A 16,501-nucleotide genomic window follows, 5' to 3' on the forward strand; every position below is an offset into this window, starting at 1 on the left:
CAGTTTACTTAATTCTAAAAATACTTGCTATATTTAATTTTTCAGCTTCTTTTTTAATAATTTACTTAATGCAAAAAAAAAATACCATTATACTTACTTTTTTTGTAATTTTTTTATACAATTTATTCAAGAGATACTTCATCATTATCTTTACTTTTAACATTACAGTATTAAAAAATTGTTTCAGACAAAATTTGAAGGGAAACGACACATTCCCAACTTTAAACAGTAATACCCTATTGTTTTTCAACACATCAATTTTGATACAGTTCATCATTCTCTATCTAAAAATGTACAAAACTAACCAATTCGATAAACAATTAATTAGAGAGGAAATTTAAATATCTCTTAAACCAATGATTCTCTCTTCACAATTGCTTCGATACTTTATATAAAAAGTATTATATGCAACCATCTTCTCAATCTACAAAAGAAGAAGAAAAAAGATAATAATAGTAGTTATTAATCAATAGCAGTAGTCATAAATTTATCGTGTACTCTTTCTCCAATCTTTATTTGCAAGAAAGTAACGAAGTTTGCCAGATGGCAAACAGTATCGTTCCAATCGCCATAATATCGCTTTCACACGGATGATAATGGCGCGGGTACACAAAAGTGGTTCTGACACCCGCCCCACGCAATTCAATAATACATCCGTGGATACCTGTTTATCTTAGCCGCCGTCTGCGTTTGCATAGCTCACGTGTGCGTGAACGTGCAGCATGTCCCTCTGGCTATCGCTCACGTGCGATCTAACGTGTAAACAATAATTATCCACAGCTCGAGTCGACCACCAGGATTTCGTTTTTCTTTTTTCTTTTTCTTTTTTTTTTTCGAGAAAAAACAAAAGAAACTTTGTCCGATTGCGTGTCCACCAATCGATGATGGAAGAAGAAACGCGAAGGCTAATTAGTCGCACGATTTGCCAAGAAATAATGTCTTGGAGAGTATCATGAAAGGGTTGACAAAGTGGTTCGAAAGATTTTGACTTTCTTTTGAAAGAAAAGAGATTGGAATTGCGATGCGATCTTTTCTGCAAAAATTCGTCGCACGACTTGGAATGCAAGAAAATAGAGATGATGGGAAAAAGAGGGTGAAAAGGGTCGATTTCTAAGAAACTGAGGAACTTCTTTTGAAAATTTACGAATTGGAATGCAAAAGAAATATACTCGTGAATAAACAACTTCAATTTTGTTTCTCTGCCATCCACGCGTTAAGAAAAAGAAATAGTGTTTACAAAACACAGAGAAGCAAGTATTGTTCCAGATCATAAAAAAGCTTACCTAATTGATATGGTACATCACAGATCTGGAACAAGATTCCCATTTGTCGGATTAACTGGAGAGTCTGTTTCTGCCAAATGGCCCTTTTGCACCATTCTTCTCAGAATGTTCATGCAACCCAATTGCCATTTTCTTCGTGTCCCTCGTGTTTGGCCATCGTTACCACTATACCCCCTCCTCTCTATAAATAATCCTCTTGCTACATTTAAGGCTACATTACAGGGATATCTCTTCCTTTCTTTCCTTCTTTCTTCCTTTCTTTTCTCCGAAGAATCACCGCGATACGATGGATTTTACAGAAAGAAAAAGAAACAATCGACTCGAGTTTTTACTCGACAGAGAGAGAGAGACTCGTATCGAGAAGCATCAAACTTACTTACTTACTTACTTTTGACGAAAGGAAGCCATTCGTCGTTTCTTCATAGCCGTACAAGTGCATAATTTATTTATGACTCGGAGAAATAAATTGAAATATAGGATAAAGCTACTCTCCTCGTAATGCATTCATACGGATTGCATAAAGGCGACAAGGCCGTTGACAAGGGAAGACAAACGCGGTTTCTGGGCCGAGGGTGATTGCTTTTTCCCAGAAGGCGACGGCTTGATAATAAAGAAAATTGGATGGTGAACGGTGACACGATAATGGCCGCTTTATTACACGAGATTTTGTCCGACATGCACCGGGTTTCGAAGTAAGTAAGTAAGTAAGTAAGTAAGTAAGTAAGTAAGTAAGTAAGTAAGTATGTAAGTAAGTAAGTGGCGATTGTATTCGAGGGAAAGAGAGAGAGAGAAAGAGAATGAGAGAATCCGCACGTTCGTTCGTTGCGAGGAATCGAGGGGAGGGGAGCGCAGGCAGATCTATTTGTAACTCTCTCTTGAAGAAAATTAAAATTAAATTATTATCGTCATTGCTCATACACGTATATAAGAGTAATACAACTTTGCAACTTCAAGATCATTTAGATGGCTTAGATGGTGATTACGAGACTCGACGATCCATTTTTGCGTATCCAGAATTTTTTTTTCCCCCAAGAATTTCATCCTTGTCTAGAATTTTTGAAACAGATCGACGACGAGTGATACGAGTGAATGGAGGATAAAATAAATGATTTAAAATTATCTTGAAAATCGGAAGTTGAAACACGCATCGAGTCGATCGTTCGTATTCGTCGAAGGGTGATAATAATCGAAGCACCACTTATTTTATAACCACAGAAACCTCTCTCCTTTCGATGGAAACGAGTCGGTTCGCGTGCCACCATTCTTGGGAATCCTATTACGAGATCTACCCCAATTTTCAATCTATCGAACACCATTTCGATTATTATATCCCCCCCGTTTATGACAGCCTTGATGATCAAATAGAACCGATAGCCACGAAAATTGGCCGTGTTCCATCACAATTACCTTGCCTTCGACGAAATCCATTCTTTCGTTTCGAATCGATAAATAAAAAGCGTGCCCTCCAAAAATTTCCATCGAAATCCACCCTTCTAACACCCTAACTTTTTAAACACTCTACGAATATTTCTGTATATCCTTATACAAATTTTATAATAATCATCCCCATCGAAAACAAAATCCAATTCGTCCCTCTCCCGATTCATCAAAAAAGGCCCCCGAAAAACAACCGAAACGATACACATTGCCACGATTTACATATCTACGTTTCACGAATATTTCTGTATATCCTTATACAAATTTTATAATAATAATCTCATCGAAAATCATCCCCATCGAAAAAACAAAATCCAATTCGTCCCTCTTCCGATTCATCAAAAAAGGCCCCCGAAAAACAACCGAAACGATACACGATCGCCACGCGGGTAATATTCCTTCCCCGCTCGCGTTCTCGCGAGAGCTGGCTTAATTAACAACGAGAACCGCGCAACCAACTTGGATGCGTTTCGACGGCGAAAGTAGCCGCGGTGCGATGGCGGCCGCCATAAAACGCGTAATAAACGGTGGCCCGTGTATCTGGCTAATACAATGGGACGGCAACCGTGTGCTTAACACACGCCACTCGTAAAACTGTATTCGCCGAAATAAATTGAACGCCACCGTCAAACGTTCACCGATCCGCGCGAGACACGCGATAATAACACGTGGAACAACAATAGCCGATTAAAATCTTGCCAACGTATCGATCGTCCGATTCATCAACATCTGTCGCCGGTCGATGATGGCGTTGTGAAAAACCTTCCGCTCGATTATTATTTCGATCGTTCCACGAATGATGGAATAACAACCAGGAACGATCTTTAATTTGGGAAAAGAGATGGAGAATGATGGAGTATTTTTATTATTAACGAGGTATTAAGAATCCTTTTACGATGATATTTATATTAATAAAAAGGAAGATTTTAGAAATTGATATTAGATATTCTGTTTCGATGGATTGGATTTTTATTCTCTCTCTGCTATTTTCTTCTTTCTCGTTTTAAATATACGAAGTAATACGGGCAGATAATCGTGGCCGAGTGTTTACGAGGACAACAATTTCCGCCTCCCCAAAATGCCTCCCCCCACCGTAACGTGTCGCAGATATTGGAGAATTTCGTTCGACGAGGGAGGGGGAGGGGGGCGGCCTCGTAACTTCACCTCGTATAATTACAAGGAGGGCTCGCAATTAGCCGGAAAAATGAAAAATGCCGGGGAGGAAATGGCGGCTAATTCGAGGTTAATGGCCGCCCCCCTGGCAAGCGCGCACAGCCAAACGTCGGGGGCCATAATTTCGCGGCAATTTTCGATCGTTACCTTCGTTCGAGATTCCCATTTCCACGCGGGCCTCGAAATTGAATAATTTTCTCACCGATCATTTCCGCGCCGAATTTCACTGCCACCTTGCCGAGGAAACGTGGCCCGGGAAATCGCCCCCCTTCTCCCTTTCTCTTCGGATGGCAAATTCCGGACCGACTCTCGATCTTCAACCGGGGATTCCGTTTTCGCTTTACGGCCGGCGACACGCATAACCTTCTCCGTCGGCGATCGTTTGCATGGCAAACGAGATGGCGGAATCGCTCGGGAACGCGAACTTTAAGAGTTAACTTTAAGACAGTTCTCTGCATCGAGAGAATTCGAAAAAACTGTATGATAGATTCGATTAATCTGGATTATTGGTGAGATTATTCTTCTCTCTTTGAAGAAAAGCTTGGAAAGAAGAAAGGAACTGGCGATGAAAGATATGGGATTGGAAAGAAAGACTGGATTTTACGCAATTCGTACTTTGCGAAGAGAAAGAGCTTATTATACGACCAAACTGTGGTGACGAAAGACGGTTGGAACAAGTTGTATAAAATTAAAATAAAAGGTTTATTCTCTTTTTTCATATATTTTTAAACACGCCTATTAAAAACTTTCTAATTCTTCGGGATAATTGGATCCATAGGATAATGCACTTTTTTACGAAAAAAAAAAAAAAGAAATATCGATGAAAACGATCGTGACGAAGCTTGTTCATTGTCCCCTACAAGGCTGGTGTTCAACGGAGGCGAGAAGTGAATGAACTCTCTCGAAACGACGTCGCTCTAAAATCACATGCAAACATTGCACCCTGCTGCCAGGCCAGCGGAAATTACCTAACAGCCTATTGAGAGGAGCTTGCCTTTGCCTCTGGATTATCGAACGTTTCTCATCGTCGGTCCAATCCCCTCCCCGCCATGTTTCGAGAAGTAATAAGAAATAAAAAACAAAATTCGCTTCTCTCGTTTTTCCTTTTTTTAACGAGAGAATCACGCGTTATTTTTCCGCGACCAGACGAAATTCAATTTTCCATTCACCCTCTGAACGGTGGACGCGCGCGTTCACCACGAGCGCGTTCTCCGCGTCCGAGAGGATCCATTAACAGCGCCAGAGGAACAATAGCTGTTAAATAGGCGCGCTGAGAGGGTGCCGTTCTCGAGGAGGAAAGGGAATGGTGGAGTGTGCTGGAGAGTGATACGTGGAAAAGGGGAGGGGGAAAGAAGTAGAACGAGAATCGATGAAAAGAGGAAAGAATTTTCTTTTTCCGAGAATATCTTCTTCCAATGTTACAAATAGTAATTAAAAATTAGCTTAGAATTTCTATCTCGTGAACAAATATATATGTATAAAACGATTGGATTTCGAGAAAAAAGAGAGATAAGAAAGAATTATTCAAAGACGGGAAACGAATTAACGAGAGGAGAAAGAGGAAACACCTCTGTAATGAAGTGCTCGAAAGGAGTAATCCAGCGTGAGAAAGAAAGAAAGGAAAAGAAAAAAAAAAAAGACGGAGTGCGCAAACAGGAGTGAAAAGGGGCAAGTTAAAAAGCATGGAAAAGGAAGAGGCGAGAGAAGGGAGAGAAACAAAGGTGGAGGAAGAACGGTTAAAGCGACGAACGATTCAGAGGACAGACAGAGCGTGGAGGCAAAGAGAGAGGCGACTAAAGAGCGCGCGTGAGGAGACGAGATGAAAAACGAGCACGGAGGGAAAAAAGGAGCGGAAGCATCCTGTCGGGGATGAAAGCGAGAGAGAGAAAGAGGCGAGGCTCGAAACGAGCGAGAAGAAAAATCGCTCGTGGTGGGTGCACTTAAAACCACCCAAGATCCACAGCTGTTGCAGCTGGCTGAGTTATCTCGCGGATTTGGCTCGAGCGAACAACAATTAATCGAAGGAGCGAGGTTTATCCCGAATATTTTCTTAAATACATAAGAATATATGTATGAAAAAAATAAATGATTACACGTTTCCTGATAAATGTTCACAGCCATAGTTTTAGAAATTATTCTATTAATTCCTTTATCTTCGTGCAATTAATATCTCTTTTTTTATTGTTCCACCATTGTATATTCATATTATAATTCTGCAATAAATAAATGATGTGTAAATAAATTTTCTCGCTTTCGTTTTCAATCCCATCCTGACTCGAGTGCAAGATAAATCCTCTCGTTCATCGAATTATTAATTATTTTCGTTGGATCAATCGTTGGACAGGACGGATATTAACGCGAAGTTAAAACGAAAGATCGAAAGGTGCACACACACACCGACTCTCTTTCATCCCTCTTGTGTGGCACAGCGCGCGATGACATTTCGTGCACGCCGTTCATAAATTGCTACCGTGCACACGGTTTGCGCACTTACGAGAGAAATTGCTGGAATTAATTATCACGTTGATTCACGGGTCGCGGTTACACTCTCCTCCCTCTCTTTGTGGTAACACTTTGCACGCCATTTATTACGTCCAATTCGCGTTTTTTTTTTTTTTTTAATAAAAGGAACCAAGAGAGTGTGCCTTGAGTCACGTATTTACGAAATAAATAACCTTTCGAGAGATTAATTCGAGGGTTTAAAATAATTCGTACATGAAATTATCGCACTGACCGTAGAGACGAGATTAGAAGCGGAAGATCGCGCGTGTACATTTGGTCCATTTATTCGTGCAAATGTATATTCGATATCCTTTCGGAGCAATTAATTGATTAATTAATTGCTCTCACGTTTTCCAAAAATTTGAACGGAAATCGGATACCTCTCTATTTATTCATCCCCAATCGTACGCGTATCGATCATCAAAATTTCTGACCGTTATCAAATTATCCACGCGCTTAAACTTATTCGAGCGATATTAATAATTAACGCGGATCGAATGTATTAATTAAATCCGCTTGTCCGCGCGCTCGTTCACCGCGATGGTTAGTTAATTTCGCGGACACAAGTCCGGTTAATCTATTATTTAATTCGTGATTAATTAAGAGAATAATTATCGCGAGCAGAGTGGCGGTCAGAATTCGTGGAAACAATATGATAACCGAACTCCCTTGTTCGAGATGGAACATTTCGCTCCAAAAAAGGAAATTCGATAATATTTGGTCGACATCTACACATCGAAGTCTTGAAAAGATACACGCAATGTATTTTACTTTGTTCGTTTAATAAAAATCTGTACGTAATTGGAGAAAGGAGAAGAAAAGTGTATCTTTCGGTCGATGAAAAGTCGTGATTCGAACACGAAGGAAACGCAGGTACACGAGGGGGGGGGATGGAACGAACGTGTCACGTTAACCAACGTGATTATTCATTCAGGACAGAAAACCGTCAGTCGGTATATCCGGCCGGTTGTAATGCATCATGTCGCTTTTACATTCTCGAAAACAAAAAATGTCCACCCGCTGTATGTACACGCATTCTGTTTGCGTGTTACGCGGATGCGTGAGCCAACGCTCGTTCATTCCCTTATCTTCCTACAGCGCGAAAAATTAGGTACTTAGATTTTTCGTTTCCAAGATCCTCGGTTCTCTTTTATCAATTTCCAACCACCCTTGCTTTATAATCTCAATAAATTTGACCAAGAAACAAAGTGTTTAATATATAACTACTTTATTATTTTTGGATAATAAAAAACTCAGTAAATTTTCATCTTTGAAATTGTATAAAAAATTGTTGATTCGAGTTAAGTTTATTCGTTCTTATGATTATTTAACCGAAGAAATGTACTTAACGTTTAGAAGATAATTTAAGATTCTCTCTCTCTTAAGGGATGAGGAAACGCGCGTGAAATTATAGAGTGGGCGCAGGCAGCGGACGTAGATGGAACGTTTCGCCGCAGCGAAATGTACACGGTAGGGGGTGTAATTTGGTTTAAAGACGCAATAAAACGGTATGGATTTATCGGACACGACGTCCTATCGGGATGCCGGGATGAATTGAGACGCGAAAGGGGGAGGGGAGGGCTCGAAAGGGTGGCGTCGTTATTGCTGTCTGTAGACTGTCATTTCCGTCGCTAGCGTGGCAGATATAACCGTGGTGTGCACGGCTGTTATCGACTTTCCAGCGGATACCAGACGCGATTGATCATGATAGATCCTCCTCCACTTTGCGATTCCCCTCACCGATATCTCTCCTCCCTAAGTGAATCTACTTTCGTTGCTTTGGTTTATTAACATATATCAAACAACGGCATGAAGAATGAAATTCTCCATTTTTTGCACCGGATTTTTCATTACCAGATATAAAGCAAGCGTGTAAATAGCGAAGTTTAAGAATCTAAAAGAAGGATCCAAGGAACATTAAATGATCGAACTGTCAAATATACATTTTATCGTGTTCAAAAAAAGAATTCTGTAAAAGATACTAGAAAAATTGTAATCGTACATGGAAATAAGATTTTCATACGAAGGAACGAGAGATATCCCCGGGGAGGATTCGGTCTGGGCGATTCCCAAGTAATTTCAAGTTCGGCCAGACTGTTCTCCAAGTTGAGAACTGCATTTTAACGAGACTCTATTAGGCATCTCCTTGCTGGTAGGAGGTGGTATCGTTGCTCTCGAGCCTCGTTGCTTAAATGCTTTCATGTTTGTTAAGTGTTTCGCTAATTCCGCCGAATATCGTTCTCCGGCAAAGTTTCAGCTAATAGTTGCACGCCTGTCATCCCCGAGGCGTACTCCTCGGACTTGGATCCAGATTCATTCGGCATTCCGTCGGATGGAAATAGATTTCATGAATATTCCCGAGCAAAACGAGCTTCCTCCCCCTTTCCATTCTTTTCATCGCACGATTCGGTGTTTAGAGTTAATTCTTTTTTGTCGAATTTTATCGAATACTCGACGCAACTCGATGAAGAGAATATAATGATACGTTTGCCTTCCTTCTGGAGAAAGTATCGAAAAATGGCAAGAGTTTGCAAACGATCCAATCGATATACGCTCAACCGTCCGGCAAAGAGCCAAGAAGTTTCTTGATAAAATTCAAACTTGCAGTACACCTAATGCGTAGACATCCAGATTTTTCGGGGCTATTGGCTGCGGGGGAATACGAGATACCGGTGCCAAATGGGGTCCGCGATAAAAATTCGTTTCACCGGTTTCGGGGGGATGGCATCTCGCAGAAATCGTAAAGGAGACAGGCTTATATTCCAGAGGAAACGCGGGATACATTTCTTATCGACGAAATTTCATCTAGAAACGTCTTCAAATTCATTCTTATTTCCCCGTATCTGAAAGATCTTTTTGCGTTATGTTACGAGAATTATCAGCAGAGGAATCAACGCCGTTTTTCCTTAAATTTCGTCTCGTCTGAAATCTCTTCAATTTTCCACGAATTGGAATAACGAAGAATTAGTAGATCCCTTCATGGACGAGATATCTCACGATTGATTTTAGTTTCTTCCTCATTGTCAGGATCAAGCATCAAGTGTAAACAAATGAAACGATCCTTTTTCCTATTCACTAAACAAATTCGTAAAATCTAAAGAATATATCAAAAATATTCGAAAATGTCTCGAGCAATCTATAAAGAATCGTCACGAATTAACTTGATCCTGCGAAAAAAAGAGTATCGTCAATCGAACCAATCTCTTTCACCTGCCACTTTCCTCGTTTCCCTCGTGCCACGTACCGTAACGATCCATCGTAATCCACGACACTCACTGCAAAAGGCATATCCAGAATGCTACACATTCTGCATCGATGCAACGCGCGCGAGAAGCGCATCGCCGCTTTCGAGCACGCACAATGGCTCGCTCGTTCTCGTTCTCTCGTGGCAAAATGCCACGAGCAAACCACCCATCCCTCCTTCGACCCTGCTGCTCCGGAGATGCGTTCGACGCGAGGGGTGGCTCCGCTTTAACGTGCACTCTCTCTCTCTCTTTTTCGCGTCCGCTTGGCTGGCTTCGATATACGCACAGCATCCACCACAGTTTTTATCGTCTCGCGTAACGCGTAGAAGCCAGCCAAGAATCGCTGTTTGCTACTTTTAGTAGGTATTGTTGCCGTAAATGCGATGCGGCTGGGAAATAAGGGGGTGAGAATTTGCTCGGAGATACTTCCCGTTTCTCTTTTCTTTTCTTTTTCGAGGGGGGAACAGGAATAATAAAATTATTCGACGGGATGCTTCGAATCCTCTTCTGGAAAAACATTTTTCCTATCTCTTTTTGTAGTTACGCAGCGATGAATTGCGAGAAAATTATTAATCGATCGGGGTTATACACGAAAAATAAATAAAATTTAAATTTAAAATACTAGGCTTGAAATAGCTATATTTCTTTGGAAGATATAATTGAAGAAAAATGAGTTAAGGTAGGGGAGAGATAAACGAGGAAAAAGAAATCTATGCGCGGTACCCGTTTTCTGATTATCGAAATATCTCCGGTTTCCATGGCACGCAGACAACCGTATCGATGAAAATTTTCGAATTCAATACCACCACCCTCCTCCCCCTCCTTTTTTCCACGGCCTCCCCCCGATTGCCCCGATACGATCGGGGCGCAGGAATGAAATTTTATCCATTTAGGAAAGAGGCAGGCTTGCTTGTATTTCGCATACACCGCACTTAATACCCTATTTAACGCTTGCCTCTGTGTAATTGGACATGACTAATGAGCCGCGTATAATTATCCAATTTATACGATTCTCTTTCAGCGAATCAGTGACAGAGTCGCGACTGCGTAATCATCGAATTACGAATTCCGATTAACACATTCCGACGACTTTCGAATCTTTCTTCAATTTTCTCCGTTTTTCCAATTTTTCTCCACAGTTTAAAACACGCGAGCAAGTTAACTGTTGAAGAAGGGAAGCGAAGAAATCGATTTCCGGATTTCTTGCACGCCGTGTATCGAGGGGGGCTATAAATTACCGGTTATTACATCGACTCGTGCCGCTCTGCCAGGATGAAATAACGAGTCGATAAGATTTGTTAATGGACCGTTTTAATCCGTTCCTTAACACCGAAGTTGGTGTATGGATAAAAAGGAAGGAGGAGAAGATACGAACCGTTATAACCGTTCAACCATTCGATTAACAGCCAAGTGAATGGGGAATTATATAAAATTGTTCGATAATGGAATCCTTTTTCTCCTCTCGTACGCGACTTCCTCTTGCGAGATCAAACATTTATACACGATCTACAGAGAGTTTACAGTGATCGCGATCCTTCGAGGAAACGAAAGTCTCTCTCTTTCTCTTCTTTTTTACGTTACAGTTTCAATTTCCGATACTTCGATGCGACGTACGATACTTCCGGTATCATCGTATCATTTCCGAGAATGAAATATTCCGATGTAGTATAAAAATCCATATAATAATAATTGGATACTTTTTAAAAAAAAATTCACCTCCTATTAATTAATTAAAATAAACGAGTAACGATGCAGTTCGTTTTTCTTCTGACATTTTCGTATCATCGTTCGAAACGATCCCGAAAATCCGAAAAACGCGAAACATACCGCACGATCCAACGGATGATGAATCATGCAAACACTCGAATCTCCGCAAACCTGCCATCAAACGCAGCCGCCTCTCCCCGCTAATCCCACGCAACAACACGGTGAACACCTATCGGTTGCATCCGGTGTTCAAACGTTAACCAAGGGTATGTAAAATGTTCAATCGATTCAAACACGCGCCATGCTATACAGATTCAGGCTGAAAACTCGTAATCTCGATACAACCCCGCGATAATACATCGAGGCGGGTGGATGGTCGAGATAGGTTATTGGAGATACGCCAATGCCGATGATTTACCATGAAATCCGCTAGTTATTGCGTGGGAAACGCGGTTTCATTATTTATAACGTTATATCGAGAGAGGTTGATACTTTTGGTGGACGGGGAATAAAGCGGTGTGTCTGTCTGTCTGTCTGCGATGAAATAGGCGATTTTCCACAGTATGGGAGAGAAAGAACGTTGGACGAGGGATGGAGAGGAAGAAGGTGAAGGAAGGAGAGATCGATGTCGGACAAGCGCCGCCTCGAATTATTACCGGATGTTTGCCAACCGCATCGATTTACACAGGCCTGATTTCTCTTTTCCTGTCTATCGATGGAAATGGTGGACCTCTTGTGTGCAAAGTGACGTGTGTATGTGTGTGTGTGCAGGTTTTCTTGGGTTACCTTGGGAGGCCTTGATTTGCATCAGGATGGTGCAAAAAAACGTGGTGGTGGGTATATGCTTATACCGGAGGATTGTAGGGTCGATGGAGGAAACCGATCGATGAGGGAGTTGTACGTGTAATTATGCGTGCGATAAAAAAATCTGTAATAAAAGAGATATATATATGTAAGAAATGTTAGGAGAAGATGTGTATCTCAAGTGTAAAAAGGAATATTTTACGAGGATGAAAATTTTTGTTCAACTTGTTTACAGGTAATTAATTTCGAATGTCAATTCACTTGAAATTGATAAAAAGAAAAAAATTAAAAGCATATTCCTTTCGAGCTCAACTAGCTCTGATATATATTTCATGTACGTGCACAAATTTTTTTCCATTCCGTTGGTCGAACAGCGTTTTCTTTTTTGTTCCATTGTTTCGATGTATTTTAATTAAATGGAAAACGTTGTGCAAACGATGCGCATGGGAAAAACAACAACAACAACAACAACAAAAAAAGAAGTCGATACTCCAGCGAATTTTTTTATTCATTCTAACTAGATTTCCAAAGAGGAAATATATATTTTTCTTTTTATACTAGTTTTCTTTTAAATTTAAATCTAATCTGTCAAATATTTAAATTACACTTCCTAAATCCGTACAATAAATAAATAGAACGTAGATCGAATATCTTACCTGGCCAGTTCTCTCTGAAGATGATGAACCCTGGAGCGTGCTCTTTCAGCTTCGGCCGTAGCCTCGCGCACCCGAGCTTCGGCCTCCATTCGTTGTCGTCGTTCGCGTTCCACATCTCGTTGCGTAGCCTCTCTCTGTAACAAGCAAATTAACATTTCCTTGGAGATCGAAATAAACTTATCTTTGATCGCATTGTCGCCAAACTCAATCGTATCCAAAAACGTACCCAACAACGAGGGGTACACGTTTCGTTCTTGTCTTCCTGATCGCATCTTTTTAATTTCAACCCGTAAAAAATCTGTCACATCTGCTCAGTTAACAAAAATACACGTTTCTTTCTCATCATCCCCACCTCGACAGAATCGGTTCTCTTTCAGTCATCGTTCAGAAACGAGACCGTTCCACTGCCCTCCATCAGCGGTCATCAAGAGCGCGTCTTATTCATGTGCAAATTTATCTCTCCTCGACATCCATTGATCTTCCCACCGAAACGAAGCGTAATATCTTCTCTACAGATGCTCGAACGAACGCTCCCCTCCGCCCGTGATAATTTTCAATGCCGTTTCTTCCTCCACCCCTTGAAGAGGGAATTTTATTTTATATACCCGCTTTTCGGGACACGAACGAGCCGATTTATTCGTCCGCTGTAATGAATCGAATAGAATAAAAACAGGGTATAAACGGGAGAATAAAATACTTTCTTATTTACGATCATTTTCCTTCCAAGACAATCTTCGATTCGTTTGTTCGTCCGAGACTCGTCATCGATTTCTTGCCAAGTTTTTGGCTATTTCGAGGGAAAGCAACAGAGGCAGAGAGGAAATGCAAATCGAACGAGAATTGTTTACGCGACTCATTCGGTGGAGGACGTTCGTTCGTTACAGAGGATTTCGTGGTAGAATTAATTTCGGTCGAATCATATGGAAGAGTGAAAGTAAATTGGTCTTTCGGAATAATCGTACTTTTTCAAATAGTATTTTTAATACGGATTTGCTCGAACGTGAACCGGTATGAAATATAAAATAAATCGTGGTACAAACTTTTGAATCCAAATAATCTAAAAAAAAAAAAAAGAGTAAGTCAGACGATGAAAAAGAAAGAAAAAATGAATTACAGCATTAAATGGTAATCTCATTTTCAAAAGAAATCCCCATACATCATGAACCGATGATAACTTTTATCGTAACGACCTCGATTCTCTTTTTCTTTTCTCACAGACATATCGATCGTTCTCCCCGATCGTATCATCGTCCAACTACAAAATTGAAACTCACGCGAACGTCTCGAAATTTCATCAGGCGACCTTCGCTCCGAGATCGCAAAAGGAGGCATTCGCGTAAGGGATTTTCTCTGATTAAACCGAGAGAGAGGGAGGAAGGGAGGGAAAGAGAGAGAGAGCCGAACTCGGTCGATGGAAGAGGACGAGGGAAATAAGGGAGAAAAATAGGCGGAAAAGGAGAGAGGAAAAAACCTCGTCGATCCAACCTTCGGCTGGAATTATTCATGAATTTAAATCGTTGCACGGCACATTGATTGCACCCTTTCGATTGTGAAAGCGGCCTACGCCACCGGCCGTTGCTCTATCAATAATTGCGCACGGCCAATGCGCCGAAAGCGGTATTTCGCGCGATTTAACTCGATATGTCGGCCCCGATTTAACGACGTCGATGATAAATCGCAGTTGGAAAGTGAATTTGTTCGTATCGCGTATGGCTCTCGATTGACCCACACGAGTTTCCCGAGCAACCAGATTCCTCCTCCTCACGACGTTTCAATTTCTCTTGGAATTCTTCGTTACTTTCGTTTCTACCTTAGAGCTTCCTGACGGTTTCCTTCGGAGGATTCGCCTTTTTCTTGTTACTCAAACCATAGAGACCGTACTGTTTCTCATACAGATCGTTTAAGATCGTGTTTTGTCGCAGAGTTGAAGAAATTGTTCGAGCTTCGATTGGTTTAAATTGATAAATGTTTTTAAAGAAATAGAGAAGAATATTGGATAGAAATAGCTCAATGTTCTAATAAGCTTGTACAATATCGTATCACGTTATATTAAGGATAGTGGAGAAGAATGGATGAACACGAGGAATAATTCCTTTGTGATTGATGATACAGTAATCGCGTTTAAGGGAACGTAGGGAAGATATAAATGATCGATTGCACGCACAGCCTTGAAAGAAGAATTGGATCTACGTGAATTATTATCTTTGGGCAAATTACGAATCGTCGTTGCAAAAGAATTATAAAAAAATAAATATATACATGAGAGACGTATAAATATCGTGAAAGCGGTCGAAAAAAATTTATCAATTGTTCGGCGAATTCTTTCGATACGCCATCGAGATGCGTCACCGGTGAATCTCGTTAGGAACGTAAATTTTTCACGCGACACACGTGTCCCGAATGAAACTCACGTGCGGTTATCGATCGACGTGCCCACCTTACCCGTTGTGTAAGCAATTCCTTTTAGAATACGTTAAACCATTCTTCCCTCCCCCCCCCCCCCTCACGGATTCAGCTACCTTAATTTCTACCTCTCGTCCTTTACGTCAACGTGACTTCGTAATAATAACCAGGCGATACCCGGGAAAAATCTTCTATATTCGTTCAAACATCCTTTTCAACAAATAATAAACGCGCGTTATTCAATGGAATAATAAAGCATCGAAAGAAGAATGGAAAAGTCGACAATGGGCCAGCCGTCACGAGTAAAACCGATATACGAAAGGAACTCTTATATCCTCGTTCGAGAAAAACGATTACGAAATAACCACATGGTAAACTTTAAGCAACATTGAAGTCACGTAGTCTTTACATTTTACAGCAATTACATTTCCAAAATTATACACATTTTCTACACACAAAAGATTCTTATAACTCGTTAATATATCGATGATAAAGAAATCGATGAGTCGTGTATTTCTTCGCTTCGAATGGAAACGGATAACATGAGCGGCAACGTTTACTGCAGAAACACGAAAAAACATCTGTATAGAAATATTCAGCAACTTCTTCGAGGCGCAACATATCGAGAAGAAATTGGTTTCGATGAACTTTAGCTCGTTTGTCGGCCGCGTTGAGTTAGCGACGAAAAAAGACAAGATCGCATCACGAGCAACCCCCGAAAAAGAACGGCGAAGGAGGAGGAGGAGGAGGAGGAAAAGAACATTGGCCGGGATTTAAGGCTCCATAAATCCGGTCGGGAGCATCCCTTAAGCCTCGCACACGCGGTGGTCACTCGGCTTTTACCAGATTGTATTCCGCGATATCTCTCGTTTCGACCCCTCCAACTAAACCGCCTTTCACCTGACTCCGCTTAATGGACCAACCGCCTATTCCCATCGCGATCACTTTAAGCGAAGTGCCGTTTAATTCCGTGTTCGATCGAATATCTTCTTCCAAGACAGATTGAATCCACCAGAAGTGAAATCGAAGCTTTTGGCAAGATAAGGATTGACGCGTAATTCCTCGTCTTTCGAAGGGAATCTGAAGATGTAAGATATATCGAATCTTTGTTACAAATCGAGGAATACTTTCCCCAATTCCATATTTTCCTCGATCAATTCTATTTAGAATATTTAAAAATCATTCTTTGGTAATATCAAATACAAAAGAATAACCACTCCCTTTTCTTCTGATCCTGATGAATGCGAAAAAGCATTAATCCGAAAGGACACGCTCGGCTCACGATCGAACC

At 40.9% G+C, this 16,501-nt stretch overlaps 1 protein-coding gene across 12 annotated transcripts in view; it reads right to left on the reverse strand.

Annotated features, from left to right (window-relative positions):
- Nucleotides 1-16,501, reverse strand: part of LOC409783 — a 272,897-nt gene that overhangs the window by 19,385 nt on the left and 237,011 nt on the right. For 11 of the 12 annotated variants that reach the window (XR_003305895.1, XM_026444432.1, XM_026444433.1 and 8 more), the window contains one exon: nt 12,808-12,941. Coding sequence is in view for 10 of the 12 variants with exons in the window: in XM_026444432.1 (XP_026300217.1) it covers nt 12,808-12,941 (134 nt within the window). In the remaining 2 variants the exon portion in view is untranslated. Of the gene's footprint in view, nt 1-1,283; nt 1,632-12,807; nt 12,942-16,501 lie in introns of those variants that run through there. The other variant, XM_016915529.2, reaches the window with a different exon arrangement.

The sequence above is a fragment of the Apis mellifera genome, linkage group LG12 (genome assembly GCF_003254395.2).
Source record: "Apis mellifera strain DH4 linkage group LG12, Amel_HAv3.1, whole genome shotgun sequence".
Classification (NCBI taxonomy): domain Eukaryota; kingdom Metazoa; phylum Arthropoda; class Insecta; order Hymenoptera; family Apidae; genus Apis; species Apis mellifera.